Consider the following 19,089-nt stretch of genomic DNA (forward strand, 5'->3'; position numbering starts at 1 on the left):
TGTCTCCATACGATAAATTGTCTTTACTCGACAATGGGCAGCATACCGGCCAGTCAAGCCTCCCCCACGTGAACAATATTATACAACACAAAAACAATTCATGATATAATCTGTAGTTGTGTGTCCTACAATGATTTTTTTTAAGGTAACCGACAAGTCACGGAAATGTAAACGTGTTAACTTTATTGGAACATAGCTGTAATGAAGAACAATGGGCAGGGTTCACAAATGAAATACAGTCCTGTAAGTAATGCATGGTGTCCGCATCGGCCTATTCATGTGCATAAGTTATTTTGGTGTCTACTTGCGTATTGTTCGTCACCCTACCTTAGTTACACCTTTTCACCAGTCATAAATGCACAAATGTTCTACTTTCTTGTCCCTCTTGCGCCCATCTATATGAACCAACATAACAGATATAAAAGTACAAGAAAAAGGAAGAAGTCATATTTGCCAACACGTATTGCATAGGATGTGCCCATTCACACACCGCCAGTCAGTGAGACAGCATCCTTATGCGTGCCACTCGATGTAATTTATGAAGGGGATATATCATCCAGTCGTGCACTCATTGGGAATGTCACATCCTACTTGTTCAATATGTCACATTTGACAAGCAGCACCACATTGAATCATATATGTATTCCACGTCTAGCAACCTAATTACACATCTCTATAACAGGACCCACAATGTCAGACAACAGTCCTATTAGTCTGACCAGTTTGAGGAACATAGTAGTGGGATTGACTTCAACATCTACAGAGAGTCAGGGTAGCACTTGCCCATACGTTGTTTCCCCATCCCAACTACAATACACCCAAAAAAGCACAACTTCATAAACAACTAATGTCAGATGCTGCGTATACAGCAAAATACTTTGGCAATCACACACTTGCGAGTGTTCAACTATTACATTTGACATATCCTGTAACTCCCACGCCAAATTCAGCACCTCAGAAAGGCACATTTTCTAACCTAACACATTGGCATGTCCATTGTCGTGTCCTACCACCCAGGAACTCACACAGGACACGATTGCCCATGTCCTGGACACGATATCCATTACAATGACAACCTACAAGTGCCACATTGCCCCTAAAGCAAGAGAGCGGTTCCCCTTAAATTACCGAGAAGACATTTCTCAACATATGATAAGACTGCACTGTATCTGAACTGGTATGTCACTGTCAGCAGTGAACAAACACAAAACAAAACAAGGAGAAATTACCTGCCGTCTAACAAATCTAGAGTCAAGTATAGACAATATAGCCAATGCTACCTCTATACTGCCGCCCTCTGAAAACAGTATTGTTTACATTAAAGCATGCCCATTCACTACAGAATTACAAATGTGGATATTTCCGGGCAGAATACGTGTCAGCGTATATTCACACCTACTGACCCTGATTCACTTCAACCATGATGCAGTAGCCCTAGGCTACAACCTGCTGACACATGGCTATTGGCAACTGCTGAGAAAGAAAAGTCCCTTGCATGGTAATGGACGTTTATCCATGCCCTGAGTGCCCCAGCTGGGTCCTTGGTAATAATTTTTGGTGAAGCTGAGCACGGATCATGCATGTGCTCCATGACCTAGACCTGTTTCACAGATTGCAATCTTGCTTAGACCAGGAGGAGCACCTAAAGAGAATCTGCTGCCTCCACTGGGAGTTAAACGGCATAAGAGCGGTGGTGACAGCATACTGTGTTTTCAATATTAATAATCAGTAGAGGGAATAGGCCTTCTTACCTGTGTCACTAAAATGGAGCTTTCTGGTCTACTTCTGTAAAGAACCGCTGCTGTGTGATTAGGTCATCCTTGACCTGCATTGGGTTGTATGCCGTGCCAGTCAGTGTGCATGATTGCTCGTTTGCATGGGTATGTATGTGTGCCTTAGATGTGGTATAGTACAGGAGAGTCAGCGCACAGGAGTGCGTGTGCACACTGGTGAGTATGCGTACTTGTGATTTGGTGCAGGGATGTATGTGTGCTTGTGAAAGGCACAATACATGGAAGTCTATGGTTTCCATTCTGGGGAACCCTGGGCCTGCTGGAGGAGCATGTGGAGGTAGAGGAGCACCCTAGACAGATTTGTGGATTGCTGCATTCCTGAGAGTTGGGTGGGAGACACACTGCAGAAACAAGAGGCAGGTGCTCCGTGTACTTTAAAATAACTCATTTAGGGTCAAAGAAGCGTCAAAACATCTCAGTAAGGAGATGGGTTGATATGGGAGTCATAAAGAGTAAGGCTGAGTTCCGTTTGTAAGATTTTGACACACATATTACTGAGGCTAACATTCAGGTGTGATCCTCTAGTTACTCCCAGCGCCTGTGTTTGGAGCAGTCCGATTTGGAGACACTCCAGCTGTGACAGAATGTTCTATGGAGTGGACTACAAAGGAATTGATCCGAAAACAGGCGCCACATTGAGTGTGACTCCTGTATTCCAGATGGGAGCCTCGGAGGAATCTGAGGGCCATTGCCCATGAACGATGTGCCACTGGGAGTTCAGAGATGTCATTTTGTCATCAGAACTCAAATAGCACCCAGGTTTGCCATCGGAGACAAGAAGTACTTTCAGTGACAATGGAGGAGCCCCATAAAGATCCAGACACCATGCTTGCTGTGACAACACTACTGCTCATCTGTGAAGAAAGCCAAATTCGACTTAAGTCCAGGACTTGTTGCCTCAAAAAACAGGGAATAAGTCTGCATCAAGAAGAGAGGAACTCAGGTGACCTAAGGGACTGTGTTAGAATATAGAGCTAAAGAAGAGTGCATTATTATTTAGTGTGTTCCATTGTTCACCTTGTGTGTGTTTCTAAATACTACTTTTTATAAAAGTAAATATTTGGCTGGACATTCAATTATTGTGGTTCCTGAAGTACATTGACTTCTGAGCCTGTGGTCACCCTACACCTACCTCTTCTCCGAGAAGCCTAGGACTGCTCAACTCGTGCTGCCACTGAGAGTCAAGGGCAGAAGGGGTACTTAGCCCAGTTACTCAGAGCCCACAGTAGGCCTGGTCCCTGGACATCAAGAATAGCAGGCCTCAACCACCACAGTTGGTCTCAGTAGCTCCTGCTTGCCCAATGACCTACTAAAAGGAATTCTATCGGCAACCTAGCCACTCAACCTGAAGTAGCAGGCCCATAATTCACTGGAAGAAATGTAAAACGTGTGGGGAAGTTAAAGTTGCATCTAGAGCCACAAATATGTACATTGACACCCTGTAATTGGATGCTGGTTCATTTAGTGTATAACACACCATGAATGAGTAAACATAGGCATGTGTTTCATTGACATTTGCTCACATGGGTTTCTCATGTAGCTGTGAAAAAGGTACATTTAATTTCAGTGCCCCATCGGCTAGTGGAGGATACTCCTGTGTTGCTGTTGCTGTCATTAGTTAGATTGATTACTCAGGGGAGGCAGAGGATTGCAAGATGGTGCTGTTGAGTATTAACAGTCCCTATCATACAGGTGGAGAAAGATGCACAAATGCATCATGCGCACCCTCCTATACACCTCTTTCAAACCGAGTCATCTAAACCCACTGCAAATGTGTTGATGGAGGATGTACTTTTCTCACGGATAGCACTGTTTTCATTTATGTATCTGCTAAAAGGAAGAAGCACTTGATTGGCCTGGCCAGATATTCATATTGTAAAGCCAAACAACGTCCTGGGTCAACTGATCAGTACAGTCCAGCCCACACCTTGACCACATCTTTTAATGAGACTAACTTGTCACTTATTGTGATTGTGCTACTTAAGCTTTGCATCTTCGGCAACTGCAGTGGCTGATTTGAAAGCTGACAACAAGAGGTCTGCTATGAGTAGGAGACTGGCTCAGTGAAGCAGCCAAGGGAGACTGGAAAGATAAGGGTACATCATGAGGCTGTTGTCTGATAACGAACAGTGAGCAACAGAAAAGCATGAGAATGCCCTGGATCTAGAACACATTATATGGACTCAACACAGTGACATATGAAAGCTGTCTAATATAATTCTCCATCTACATAATACCTAATTGGGAACATTGTGATTTCCATCCCTTGGATAGTCACCCACCAGAGACCTTTGTTTGGCCAGCAACAGGTCTTGCCCAGTCTTCTACAGTGTGAAATCAGACATCATCCATCCAACAGCCCATTAAAAACACAAGCCTATACTGAAATCTCTCCCACCAATTGTACCCCTCTGAGGCAACCTAGGAACCATTAGAAAAAAAGTACTCTTCCAGGCACTTAAACACTGCATCAGTCTCTGAAAGACTCTTCTGTTCCACATTTAATCAACAAATACTATGCCGTCAATCACTCCTTTTCTAGAAGATAAAAAGAATCAGAACCCTGACAGATGGTTTTAGACAGATATTCATTCCGCATCCCATCACACTATCAAATGGCAATTTTTAACCTCATCTTGCATGACTAACTCATCAACATCTTCCAATTCCTCAAGAAAACATTATTTCGAGACGTCACTCTACTTGTTTTATAGGGAATTCACAAATTGGAGATGTCCTTAAACCCCACTCCCAATCAGCAGCCACCACTCAACCAATGAACCTTCCGGGATGAACTCAAAATACAAAAGACGTTTACCTCCATTAGAAAAATACCAACACTGGGCCCGGATGATCTTTCCATCAATTGCCCTACCACTCTCCTACTCACTCCACTACATAATTAGATCTACAAACATATCTTCCTGCTGGAGTATTAATCTGGCTTCAGACCATGATGTAGCTTGGAGACTGCTAGTCTTCCAGTATTTTAGTAAACTCCTCTCATCAACAATAAAAAGTACTACTTGACGTTTCTGGAGTTTTCAAGACCACTTCTCGGATACAGGTCAGAAAGGTTCACCTTCAACCTCACCTGCCATCACCAACCCATTCAGATAAGAACCTCTAGCTTCAAGAACTCCACATTTTATGAGGAGTAGTCTGGGAATCCATACTCTGCCACATCATCTTCAGTCTCTGCATGAAACCTCTTCAATCCCTACTTACCAACAACAGAAGAAAAGGGGTGTGATCTTTTCCCATGTGAGTAAGAGAACTTCAAGTGACCCCTCTCCTTAAATTTCTAATTCCTATCCACAGCCTTTATTATTTTTTTTGTAAATATTTGTTGCTGTTCTATAAACTCTTCTTGAATTTTCTTTCTGATTGACATGTCTTTTTCCCTGTACCCAATTGTGCATTTCATTGCGAGAAAAAGTCAAGTATGTTTCTCCTGCTGGAGGATAGAACCATTTACCTGAAAATCAACTGTAGAAAACAATTTGCACAAAATTATTTAATCAATGTGTTTTTTTTACTAGTGTACTATCAGCCAAGCAATCAGTGCTTACGTTCCTGGAAAGCTTTGGAAGTTGATTAGCACAGGAGAACTGGGCTCAATTCTCATGAACTATACAGCACATTGATAAGAAATATAAAAAAGAAGGAAATATTGTCTTTTAGGTCAGATCATTTTGGCTGTTCATCTTCTAGTTGCAAAGGAAACCAAGAACAGAAGATCATGAATAAAGTAGATGCGGATCACATGTAGAAAACAAACTAAAATTGATCTTAATTGGAGTATCCATAGAATGATGTCACAATACATCTAGAAACCGCAGCAAACATCATCAATCAAAGCAACATCTAGAATGCCTATTGTAAGTAATTGTTAGAGATGTAGGATTGAGTAAAGAGAAATGTTTTTCTTTACACTGGGGGACCCCTTTAATCCTAAAAAATAATTTTGCTGCTAATGTTTCACTTTGCTTGATATACATGCTCAGAAGTTTGAGACTGAAATGCACATCATAAATATTATGTCAGCAAAGGATGCATACCATATGTCCAACTGGAAGTAGTTGTAATACTTACAACAAATATTCTCTCTCCAGTTGATCAATAGGACCCCTTTGAAGGCACAGGCCCGGACATAGGACGAGAGAGCAGCACATAGGCAGTCTTCACTCTTCTCACAGTTGCAGGTATCAAACATACAGTTCTGGTGAACAAGAAAGCCGATTCTCTGTTAGTAGCAGCAGCAGAAATATCATAGTACCACCACCACATATACATTGTTCACACAGCCATTCTCAGAGCATGTCATGCATAAAAGATCCTTGAGGGTCAGCCAATGAGAAGGGCTGGGATGCCATATCGTCAATAAGCCGATCGTAACCATCAGTGTCTTCATTCAATCAGACGACCTGTCTCTCTGTTTGTACATCCAGTTACTAATGTTTTTTATTTTGCGGGTCTGGTTTAGGAGCAGTGGTGGCTCCTGCGCTAAGGCAGAGGAGCGTTGCCCTACTGCATTTAAACAGTGTGATGAAAGGAACAACAAAAATTATAATAACTTGTTGTTATCATCATTTTATTCTTTTCAGCTGCTTTGTGGGCAGGGTTGCTTTGCTCTCAGAGCAGGGCAGGGGAGGAGTGGTTTGCCCACTCCATGTGTGCATAAATGCTTGGACGGCCCTCTGGGTTTATATCACAGCCAGGGTGGAGAACATATCCAGGCCCCGTCTCCGTCTGAGCACAGAACCACGACACTCACACCAATAACAATGTTTCATTGCAGCGCTGTGATTGGTCAGGGGAGCCTGGGTGTTCTTCCTGGTTGCTGTTACGGCCCGAGAACGGAGGCAAGAGGGAGCAGAGGTTGGGGATGTGGTGATAAGATACGTTTTTTTTAACTTTTTTTTTTACATTCCCATTCCCCCCCACCCTGCCCCGCCTGATCAGTGCTGGCCACCATTGTTTAAGAGAGATTTTTCTACTCCACAAAACACATTTTTAATGTGGTTCCTTCTGTGGTACACAGACAGCTGACAGGAATATCTGCAGCAGGAAAAAAATCTTAATAGATAGAGTTAACTTTAGACTGGAAAAAAATTGGCAGCGTATTACAAAAAGCCTCATCAGGACTACCAGAGCACTCAGCATTCGGTTTGGACAGGGATTTAATTGTTTTAAAAAGATCTTTACTGGAGTTTTTTGCTGTGCTTATACTTTCCAGAAAAAAATAATATTTTAGCAGATTTTATTAGGTCCTTGTATTGCCTCAGTAGTTCTTTATATTTAACCCTCTCGTTTGTACAGTAATCCTTCCTCCATTGGCGCTCTTGCATCCGGCATTTCCCATGAAAGGCCTTAAGCTCCAGTGAAAACCAGGAAGCAGATGGATACTTCCTATAGCTTTTTACTGTCTTTTCTGGCACCAATTTTAGTGCAGCTGAGTTTAGCCACTGTGTACAAGTCACTGCAGCATTATTTGGGTTGCCATGGGACACTGGGTAAGTATTGGAGAGTATGTCCCTCAATTCTTTTACATTCAGCTTTTTCCAAGGCCTATAGTTTTCGCTTCTCAGTTTGTTGTTATCTGGAACATTGCGGGTGGAGAAGCCAAGTGTGAAAAAGATGACCTCATGATCCGACAATATTACTGGCAGAACGTTATCAATTTTTAACTCCGGATTATTAGTAAATACACCATCCAGAGTATGATTGGCAAGGTGAGTTGACTCTGTTATCATCTGGTTTCAATTAAAACTCTTTAGAGTATCAACTAGACAATTATTCTGCAACTCCAAATGAAAATTGAAAACGCCTACTAAGATAAAACTGGAACAGTTTATACAGGATTCCATAAAATCCTGTATTCCATGAATGAAATCAGCCTTTGGGCCTGGCGGGCGATAAATCAGTAGGCCCTAGAAGGTAACTGTATTATCCTGTTTAAGGCAAAACCAAGTGCCTCACAGTCCAGCTGGAGTATTGTCTGAAAACTAGCCGTTATTGAATTGCGAAACACAAGTGCAACCCCACCCCCTTTCTTGCCTATTCTGTCCAGGAGATCAATGGTATATCCATTGGGAATCGCAATATTCAAGTCCTGGTCAGATAGGAAAGCTATATCTGGATTATATTGCTTCAAAAAATTTACAAACTTGTATTTGTTTTTTTATAAGAGATCTAGTATTAAGAAGCATACATAAGAACTCCCTATTTGATTCCTGCCTCTCCACTTTTCCTATTGGGGCTTCTATAGATTTCCTAGGACCCTGTTGTTCTATAAAGGTCTCTTTAAGATCAAAATTGAAGTTTTGACAAATAATACATTTTGACTCGGGAGATAGAGAAAGAGGACGACATAAAGGTGACTTAGCCTCTTTCTGAATTGCTGGGAGCTGATCCCTCCTATATTTAATCAGTTGAGCAGGGGTTCTGGCGCCTGGCGCCGTCCAGGCACAGACGGGCGCAGACAGGCTAGCCTTTGGAACGCCTTTAGCGTGTCAGCTGCTTGCCCGCTGTGCGCCCGGGTTCCCATCCTTGATTTATGCTGAGGTTGCCCGGAAATGCTACCAGCAGCTGGGAGCAACTAGACCGTAAACCGCAGGAAAATGGCTGTGGCCGTGCCTGATGGGAAAAGAGCCAAACCACTCACTCTCTCTGCCTAAAAGGGACAGTACACCCCCGCGGCAGAACGGAGAGTCGGGAGGCCCTTGGGGATGAAATAGGTAACATTATACATAAGAGTGGCAGTAGTCTATTCTTCATGATAGCACCATAAAGGAGTTAAAAAACAGAACAAAGATAAAAACGTAAAGTGCACATTTAAATAAAAAGACTCGTCGTATAAAACCTACAGCAGCTTTCACTTTTTAAAAACCGGACACATAATACACACAGGCAGCACCATATAAACTCTTGTTTCCGCTCATGAGCAACAGGAGGATGGGAATTGGAGGTATCCCTAGAACCAACCTCACGCCTGACCACAGTCTCATTGTAGGACAAGTCTGCATCACTCATTAACATAAAACCATTTAAACCATCTGCGCACCGAAAAGATTCGGGTACAGACACCAAGGAGCCTCCCTCCCCTGTGGTATACAATGCAACTTTGCGCTTGTTCCACTTGTTGCCATTTTCAAGAAGCACATAGTTGTCAAAAGCTTGTCTAACCCTGAAGGAACCCCAGAACTTAGACAAACCTTTGCAGAGTCTTCCATGTACCACTTTGACCCAGTCACCAGCACACACACCTCTGCCATCAGACTTGACACCATCCACCTAGTTGAAAGCCAGCTTGGGAGAAGCCAGCCATGCAGGGACAAGTTTGGTGCTGGGTTTCTCCCACGCATCTTCTCAAATGGGGTGGACCCAGTCGCACTGTTGACAGTTGTGCGAAGTTCCCAAACCATCTCGCTCACCATCAACCTGTCATCCTTTCCACTCTGTAAAGTCATGGAGATGGTCCCCTTCACCCGACGATTGGCCCACTCCACCATGCCGTTGGCTTGGGGGTTATAAAGGACCGTGAGCTGGTGAATGATTCCACATTTGCTTAGAAAGCCCCTCATCTCATGCAAACCCAGTTGCGTGCAATTGTCAGTGATGAGAATGCGGGGAAGCCCCTCCTCATCAAAAATATGCTTCAACTGCTCGATGGTCCTCTTGGTCGTGACATCAGACATGAATCTGACAACCAACCACTCAGATAGGCATCAATAAGCACCAAGGCATTTCTCAACCTCTCCTCCACACCCTGCATAGGTCCAATAAAATCAAGACAAACAGTACTCCAGGGCAGACCAGGATCTTCAATGTGACCCAAAATGGCAGGACTATCCATCTTGAGTTTCTTTTCACTCTCCCTGCATACCTCACACCCCACCACCCAAGACCTGATCTGCTCATCCATGCAAGGCCACCAGAAATGTTCCCACACATGTTTCTTAGTCAAGGTTTGTCCAAGGTGCCCTTCATGCGAAAGCTTGATAATTCTGCGTCTCAAAACGTCAAGAGGCACAAACTTATCATTCCTCATAAGGACTTTGAAATCACTCATACTCAGTTCGTCCAAAACCCTTACAAAATGTCTGACTGGGGGAGCCAAAGTGCTCTCCCTCTGTTCCCCAAGAACTAACATACGTTCCACACACTTAAGAACAGTATCCAAATCCATAAAATGGCACCACTCATCAGAGGAGAAGGCACAACCAACACATTCCCCAACATCACTCAAAGAAGTCACAGCACCCACTTGCTCCCAAGTAGAACCCAGACAATGCTCACCAGTGCTATTCAAAGACAGACAAGACAAACAATCGGCCTAAGCATTTTTCCAACCAGGAATGTGAGCCACCTGATACCAATATTCGTGGAGCCTAGAGGCAAGTCTGGTCAGTTTTGCCGATCCTTTATCCACACCACCACATCTCAACACCTTGACTAAGGGCTTATGGTCAGTGCAAATACAAAAGTCAACACCCCACAAGAAGGTTCTGAAATGCTTCACGGAGCAGGAAGCTGCAAGAGCTTCATGCTCAATGATCGAATAGTTGCTCTCACATTCGGACAAGGAGAGCGAGGCAAACGTCATTGTTCTCTCCACACCTCATGCAACTGGGAAAGTATAGCCTGCACACCACACACACTGGCATCAATGGTCAGAAAGGACATGAGATGAGTGTCAAAGGGCGCTAGAATATCTGCCTCGCAAATGTCCTTACTAATCAGATCAAAGGTGTGTTGTTGAGCATCGCCCCACACAAAAGAACACCCTTTCCTCAAAAGAAATCTGAGAACCTCAGTTTTGGTGGCAAAACCCTTTAGAAATTTAGCATAATACTCAATCAAACCCATAAAGGACCGTAACTGGTCCTTATCATGGGGAATGGGACATCTATGATAGCCTCTAGAAGATTGGCCTTGGGATGGACACCCTGACCAGAGATGGTATGCCCCAGATATTCAATTTCCTCGACCAGAAACTTGCACTTATCCTTCCTAAGGGTTAGGCCAACCTCCCTCAACCTGCCAATCACCTCCTTCAAGGTTCTATTGTGTTCTTGCACAGACACACCAAAAACCAGGATGTCATCCTGGAAACATTTTACATGGTCCAATCAATCAATCAGTGAGGGAATTGTAAGCGCACTACTCACCCGTGATGGTCTCAAGGCGCAAGGGGGGTCCGCATATCTGTTTAGCCGAAAAGCCAGGTCTTGAGGGCTTTCCTGAAGGTGTTCAGGGAGGGGGGCATCTGGTGTCTGCCGGTAGCTCATTCCAGGTCTTGGCTGCAATGTGAGAGAAGGATCTTCCGCCTGCTCTGGCTCTGTGGATGCACGGGGTTTCGGCCAGTGCGAGGATGGAAGATCGGAGGTTTCTTTTGGGTATGTGGAAGTTGATTCTGACGTTGAGGTATTTGGGTCCGTAATGGTGTAGGCATTTGTAGGCGTGAGTAAGAATTATGAAAGTTACTCTTTTCTCCACGGGGAGCCAGTGGAGACTTCGTAGGTGTTGGCTGATGTGTTCGTGTCGGGGAATGCCGAGGACGATTCTGGCGGCGGTGTTCTGAATTGTCTGGAGTTTGCGGAGTAGGGACTTGTTGATGCCGGCATAGAGTGCGTTTCCATAGTCCAGTCTGATGGTGATGAGTGCATGGGACTGTCTTCCTTGACTCAGGGGGGATCCACTTGAAGGTCTTGCGGAGGATGAGGAGGGCGTTGAAGCAGCTGGAGGTGACGGCGTTGACCTATTGGTTCATGGTGAGTGATGAGTCGAGTACGATGCTGAGGTTCTTGGCGTGGTCTGAGGGGGTAGGTGGGCTTCCGAGGGCGGTCGGCCACCATGTGCTATCCGATGTGAAAGGGGTGATACCGAGGACTTCTGTCTTCTCGGCCTTGAGCCTTGAGCTTCAGGCAGCTGTTGGTAATCCAGACTGCAATGTCTTGCATTCCTTTCTGGAAGTTGAGGTTGGCAGTGGTGGGGTCTTTGGTGGGGGAGAGGATGAGCTGGGTGTCGTCAGCGTAGGTTACGATGTTGAGGCTGTGTTGTTGGATGATGGCTGCGAGGGGTGCCATGTAGATGTTGAAGAGGGTGAGGCTCAGGGATGAACCCTGTGGGACTCCGCAGATGATTTTCGTGGGGTCAGCGAGGAAGGGTGTGAGTCTGATCCTTTGGCTTCTTCCAGTGAGGAATGATCGGATCCAGTCCAGGGCTGTTCCTTGTATGCCTGCGTCATGTAGTCCGCAACTAGTGTGTGGTGGGAGCCGGTGTCTCAGGCCGCTTATAGGTCGAGTAGGAGGAGGGCTGCAGAGTGGTCTTGGTCCAGGAGGGTGCGGATGTCATCTGTAGCGGTAAGTAGGGCGGTCTCTGTGCTGTGGTTGCTTCGGAATCCGGATTGGGACAGGTCGAGGATGGCGTTCTCTTCAATGAATCATGTCAGTTTCCTGTTGACTGTTTTCTCTGCAACTTTGGCTGCAAAGGGAAGGAGCGAGATGGGCTGATAGTTCTTGAGGTCAGTGGGGTCAGCTGTGGGTTCTTGAGCAGGGGCCTTACTTCAGCTTGCTTCCAGTCATCTGGGACAGTGCCTGTTTTGAAGGTGGTGGTGATGGTGCATTGTAGTTTGGATGCGATGACGGCAGTGGCTCTGTGGTAGATGTGAGGTGGGCAGGGTCGGTGGGGGCCCCGAGTGGATGCTTTTCATGGTTGAGGCGGTGTCTTCAGCCGTGATCGGTGTCCAGTTGGAGATGGTGGGCTGGCTGGTGTTTTTGGGGGGCAGGGGGCCATCTGTGGCGCCTGGTGGATCCTTGTTGAAGTTGGTGTAGAGGTTTTTGATCTTGAGGTGGAGATAGGTTCCAAGCTTGTCGCAGAGTTCTTGCAGTGGGGTTAATGTCTGTGGCTTTGCTGCATGGGTTGGTGAATTCTCTAATGACACTGAAAAGTTACTTGGAGTTGGCCAGGATGTTGTTGTGGATGAAGTTCCTGTTGGTGTCTCTGATCTGGTTGTGGTAATCCAACATGATTTCCTTGTAGGTGGTGTGGTTTTCGGTTGTCTTGTGTTTCTCCAGTTCTACTCCAGGCGTCTGCATGTGCGTCTGGCTTCTGGGAGAGCGGTGGTGTACCAGGTGGCTTTCCTGGGGCTTTGTCTGTTGGGGTTGCGTAGCGGGGCGAGCTCGTCTGCGCAGTTGGAGATCCAGGTGTAGTGTTCTCTGGCCCCGTGGTTTGCGTCGGGTACCCAGGTGTGGTTGTCTCGGGTGAGGGTGGAGTTAAGTTGCTCGTCAGTAACCTTGCTCCAGTTCCTTCGTGGTGGGCGTGGGGCTTGTTTGGGTGCCTTGGGTTTGTTGATGGCGAACTGTACTCAGTGGTGGTTGGTCCATGGCGGCTACATTGTTTGGCTGAATTGGATGCTGTATCCTGCCGCGAAGATGGGGTCAAGGGTGTGTGCTGCTCTACGGGTTGATGTGTTGACGAGTTGTTTAAGTCCGATGCTGGTGAGTTTGTCACAAAGGATAGTGGCGTTGGGGTCGCTGGGGTTGTCGAGGTGGAAGTTCAGGTCTCCAATGAGTATGTAGTTTGTTGAGGTGCTGGTGTGGGGTGCGATGAAGTCAGTGATGGTGGTGGCAAATGGTATTCATGGGACTGGGCGGTCTGTAGACGAGGGTTCCTCGGAGTGTGGCTTTGGGGGTGGTCTGGATCTGGAAGTACAGGTGTTTGGCAGAGGGGAAGGTTTCGCTGGAGGTGGTGAAGTGGAGGGTGCTCTTTTGGGCAATGGCTGGGCCCCCTCCTGGGTGGTTGGGGCGGTCTTTCCTCTGGATCTTGTATCCGTCTGGGATGGCAGTGCTGATGTCGGGGGCGGAGGATGTGTTGGTCCAGGTCTCTGTGCAGAAGGCGATGCAGGGCGAGAGAGAGTCTAGTAGGTTCCAGATTTCCATGGCATGTTTGTGTATGGAGCGTACGTTGAGGATTATGCATTTTATGGTGTCGCCTGTGATGGCATCGGTGGTGGTATAGGCCGGGGTGGCGGTGAGGGTCTGGCGGCAGTGGAGGCAGGAGAACTGGCCGTGGGTCATGTGCGGCGAGGCCTGTTGGCATTCTCGAAGTCTTCCAGGGTTGAGTGCGAGGAGGGTGGTGGTGTCGTAGCGATGGGTAATGGGAGGTCAAGGGTTCCTGGTGCTGGTGGCAGTTGGGTTGCGGAATGGTGCAGACGGGCTTGCCTTTGGTGCGACGGTGGCGTGACTGCACAGTTGCTGCCATTAAGTATGGGAGGTAGGAGGGGGGAGAGGCTGGGAGGCGGGAGGGGGGAATTCCGGGGGTGGAGGCGCCGTAGGGGCAGCAGCGGCGAAAGGAACAGGCAGTCACAAGAAAGTAAAAATAGTGGTAGAATTAGAGCAAGACACAGATGGGCACAATAACAGTGGCACTACAGGGAAAACCCCAAAACCCTGAAAACATCAGACATGATCCGCTGAAAAACACTGACAGAGGAGAACCATCCGAATGCAACCCGTGAGAAGCGAAAGGTGCCCTCCATGGTAATGTAGACCATGAGATTTTTGGATCCTATTGTAGCTTGATTTGGTTTTAAGCTCTTTTCAAATCAAGCTTGGAAAAGTACTTACCACCCTTGATTAAAAGCAATAGTTAATTGATGTTATGGAGGGGAAAAGTATCCGCAACCACATGTTGATTAAGATTGCGAAGGTCCACACAGAAGCTGAGCTTACAATCAACCTTCTTTGTGATAACAACTGCAGAGATCCATTCAGAGGCTTCAACTGGATCAATAACCCCTTCCCTGATCATGTCCTCTAACATTTCTTTCACCTTGTCCCTCACAATAACAAGGATCCTCCGCAACCTGTGCTTGACAGGGATGGTGCCCTTTTCCAAAACAAACTTGTGAGTGTACCCCCTCAATTCACCAAGATTCTCTCTAAAAACATCATCCATTTCTCCCAACACTTGCTCAGTGGTGACATCAGCCATGGACAAAATTTGGCCCGGGGCGTGGTGATCGATGACAATATGAAGGTCAAATTGATGTGCCCAACCCAAGATTGTGGGACCATCTTCTGCCACATAGATCTTACCCACAATTTGCCTTGACTTAAAAATGATAGGAGAAGAAAAGTAGCCAAGAACAGTAATTCTCTCCCCTTGGTAACCCTAGGATCAATGTCCTTAGGTAAGAGCGGAACCAGAGGCCACTCTTTCTCCCACATCTTGGAAAAATAGTGTACAATTAACCACAGTCCACCATGAGTTCCACTTGCTTGCCAGGAATACCAAAGGACACTTTAGGAATCCACCTCCTTTCAACTTCACTGTTGTCCGGAAGAACCATCAACACATGGTCATCACCGTCACCTTCAAGACAGAAATCCTCTGTCACAGCAACCCTGGATCTGTTGAAGTCTCTGCACATATGGGCGTAATTACCTCTACGCCCACACTTTCTGCAATCCTGCTTCGAAGCAAAGCACCACTTAGAGTCACTTGAATGAAAAGCGCTACCGCACCAGGTTTAGACTTTGGAGTTGGCAGACCTTGGCGCCTTTGGAATGGGTTTGCCAAAGGAAACTTTGTTGGTATCATGCTTCTTCTCAACAGCAGCCACACCTCCTTCAGTACCCTCTTTCTTGCTCATATCCTTCATGCAACGCTAAGATTCTTCGACAACCTTAGCAATGGAAGTGGCATCCTTCGTTATGATAACCAGAGACGTTCTTGAGTTTTCTTGTGGTAACAATGAACTATGAGTTTGTCCCTAATAAGATCATCAGTCATCTGTTCACATTTGCATTTTATAGACAGCTCCCTAAGACAAGAAACAAATACAGCAAGACACCACAATATTTTCCTCTTTGGCAAACCTCTTCTCCAGATGCAGCTTGGCCTCTTTAAAGACATCCTCCACAGGATGATCATCATTTCCCAACATATGAGGTGAGTACTTGAAAATGCGATGCGCCTTTTTTCCAATATTACCCAACAAGAATGCTTTCTTCCATTCAGGTGAAAATTCAAGGCCATCAAGAGCAATAATGTAATTGTCAAATAAGTCAATACATTCCTCCCATTGCATGGACAGTTGAACAGGAAGCACAATGGAGGAAACAGCCATGACTGCAATAAAAAACAGTTAAAGTAAGGCACAGAAAGGATAATCATCAATAATAACAATGGTCAGCAGAGGGCGAGCGTACAATCTCACAGGAAAGAAGACTTCACTTTCCAGAGGGCAGGCTCCTCTGCAGGGTGAGTCATGTGAGGAAAAAAAAATAGCCAGCCCTGGATACAATGAGGTACAGTGCAGGGGTGGGCGTCACAACAAGTATCTCACATCTCACAGAACAACTCCAAAAACAGCGGGGCACAACCCGAAGCAGAGCGCCAAAAGCATTTCTCACCACAGGCATCCGGAGGGTTAACTCTCCTGAATTCAATCAAGTCAGCCTCCAACCTGAACAAAGCACCAGAGGGCTGTGGGCCACACAATCTGGTAACAGCAGGCAGCAAACGTTGCTGCGGATCGGAAACCGCCGCAGGGACCTGACACGCAGGGAAGGCAGCAGACACCAGGCATGTCTGAAAGGAACAGGAGACCGCAGGCAGACCAAGCAGAACAACGCTGCAAAGCAGAGTGAGGGGATTATCACCTCAGACAGGGTCGGATTGGGATCACAATTTGGCCGGGCACTGATGAAAAAAGTGTCCCACATTTGCGGGGCATGGCCCACATTCGAGGGGCGTGGCCCACATTCGAGGGGCGTGGCCCACATTCGCGGGCTTGGCCCACATTTGCGTGCATGCCCTTTCATGAAATACACAAGGAATGTAAGTGGGAGGATATTGTTCTTGGGAAAGACACAGGGTCACGGTGACAATGTCCTATAAGCTGAGCACCTGAAAACAGCCAGGCCCCTCTCTATTACCAAATTATTCCCCAGCCCTCCAGTGCAGGAGCACCTGAAAACAGCGAGGACCCTTTCTATTAAAAACTTATTCCCCAGCCCTTCAGCCCAGGAGCACCTGAAAACAGTGAGGCCCCTTCCTCTTAAAAAATTATTCTCCAGCCCTCCAGCGCGAGAGCACCTGAAAAACAGTGAGGCCCCTTTCTATTAAAAGATTATTCCTCCAGCGCAGGAGAACCTGAAAAATAGTGAGGCCCCTTTCTATTACAAAATTATTCCCCAGCCCTCCAGCGCAGGATCACCTGAAAAACAGCGAGAACTCAGCTATTTGTAAATTACTCAGCCCTCCCCAGCCCTTCACTGCCTCAGGGCAATGGCATGACAGGAGAGGGGCTAAAGCAAAAGCACAGCTTCTGGGCAATCCATGGGGGTGGGGGGAGACTAAGGTGAAGATGGTGCGAGTTCCCCACATCACCTGGCCCACATAGTGAGACCGATTCTTCCTCGCCCACTATGCCCTAAATGAGAGGGGCTAAGGGCAAAGTCTCAAATGCAAGCACTGTTTCTGGGCTGCGTGGGCCCCAGGGGGGCCGAGGTGAAAATGGCTCATAGGCCTGAGCAACACCTGACCCCTGGGAGGCTGATTCTTGCACACAATCACCCCTCCCCAGCCCACCATCAGCATGATGGCTTGGCAGGGGGTCAAGGAAAGGCCACAACTGATCATCGCTGAACGGCAGGCCGCACAGTGAAGCTGCTTTCCTCGCCCTGTCAGTGGTCTCTGTGGACTGGTAGAGGGTGAAAAAAATGGCCCACAGAGTGCACTGAGACACTGGCCTTTCTGCCCATGCCCGAGTGCACGCAGTGCCAATCCGCCCCTGACCTCAGAATGAACACAGATGACACCAGACCTCAAACGTGGAGCAGGCAGCTTAACAGGAGGTAGGAGCTAATCTTGACTCACGCTTCACACTACCGTGTAAAGTGTCACCACATGTTGCTGGCGATCGTTGCCAAAAATGTGGTAATGACACTCGTAGACAACGTGAGGTACACAGGTAGGTTTATTCCTTCAGCACAACACAGAGCGTGAACGCCACCTCCACCAGCCACACACCAACTGCCGTCGGTGTAATCTTGGCGCGGGGCGAACAAACAGGTAGAACTTTCTCAAGTAGAGGCAAGAGCACATTACAACAGAATCCAAGGCAGAAGCCTCAACCCAAGCAGACGTGGGCTTTTGGCATTGTGTCCCAGCAAGTTCTGTGGTGTACGGGCTGTCAGATCAAGTAGTTCTGACCACAGAAACAGGTTAGGTTCATTCTCTGACACTCAGTAGTTCATTATCACTGCTAAAAGAGGCAAAGGAACTGCAGGTTAGGCCATTGAGCCGTGCATTTTATGGTGAAGCTCCATCTCTGCCAAACCATGAATGAGGACCACATTTTAATTGACTAAAGAAACAGTGCAAGAGAGATGGGGCTACAGCTAAAGAGGAGAAAGTGGGTTAAGTGTAATAGGAGAGAATAAGATAAAGATAGAGAGGGAAAGATGTATCAATAACAGAGAGATTAAACTATAACAGTGAGAAAAGAATGAACAGTGATAAGCGTGAGAGAGAAAGTGCAAGGATAACAGAAGAAAGTGACAATGACTGGTGAAGAAACGAGCTAAGGACCATAGGGGTCAAGAGTGTTTGATATATGTTAAAAGAGGGATAGGACGAATCATTGAGATTTAACAGTCAGCCACTTTTCACCTTAATGTACCAAGGCCCAGATTTATCTAAGGGCTGTATTGCACTTACGGCATACAGGGTGACCCAAAAGCAACGCAATCCTTAAGTCACATGTACCAAGCCTCACAAGGCCACTTTGCGTGTTCCTGCATGGGTTGGCAAATATGGAGTAATGCAAGTTAGTGCAAGTTGCCGGCTTGTGTTACTCTTTGTCAGGATGTAATTACATGGGTGGGAGTGGGTGTTCCCTCGCATCCACCCGGGTATTTTGAATCATTCCCAGATTTACCAAGACAAGTAAACCTGGGAGTACATCAAAATTGTATACCTTCCTGAATGAGGCACAAATACATATATTTCTTCTTGTTGTTTCCTCTTTCTAAGTGTGCTGCATTTCCTTCCTGTTCCTTTACAAAATAACAATCCTGCCTGCAAGGAGGCACCTTGCACAAGTTGCAAGCGTGCTTGCATTGGCCTTATGCAGCAAATAGTATTTCAACTCAGTTAATGAACAGGATTGCGCCATATCTTACTAAATAAGACACATACCTGCCCTCTCAATTTGGCACAGCGCAGCTCAGCAAGTTGTCTTGCTGCATAGCGTTACGTCAAATATTGATGAATCTGGGCC

At 46.4% G+C, this 19,089-nt stretch overlaps 1 protein-coding gene across 1 annotated transcript in view; it reads right to left on the bottom strand.

Annotated features, from left to right (window-relative positions):
• LOC144823882 (mucin-5AC-like) overlaps window positions 1–19,089 on the bottom strand; it is a 663,881-nt gene that overhangs the window by 449,326 nt on the left and 195,466 nt on the right. The window contains exon 14 of the mRNA XM_078682770.1: window positions 5,889–6,015. Coding sequence (XP_078538896.1) covers window positions 5,889–6,015 — 127 coding nt within the window. The remainder of the gene's footprint in view (window positions 1–5,888; window positions 6,016–19,089) is intronic.

This window comes from Lissotriton helveticus, chromosome 3_1 (assembly GCF_964261635.1).
Source record: "Lissotriton helveticus chromosome 3_1, aLisHel1.1, whole genome shotgun sequence".
Taxonomy (NCBI): Eukaryota; Metazoa; Chordata; class Amphibia; order Caudata; family Salamandridae; genus Lissotriton; species Lissotriton helveticus.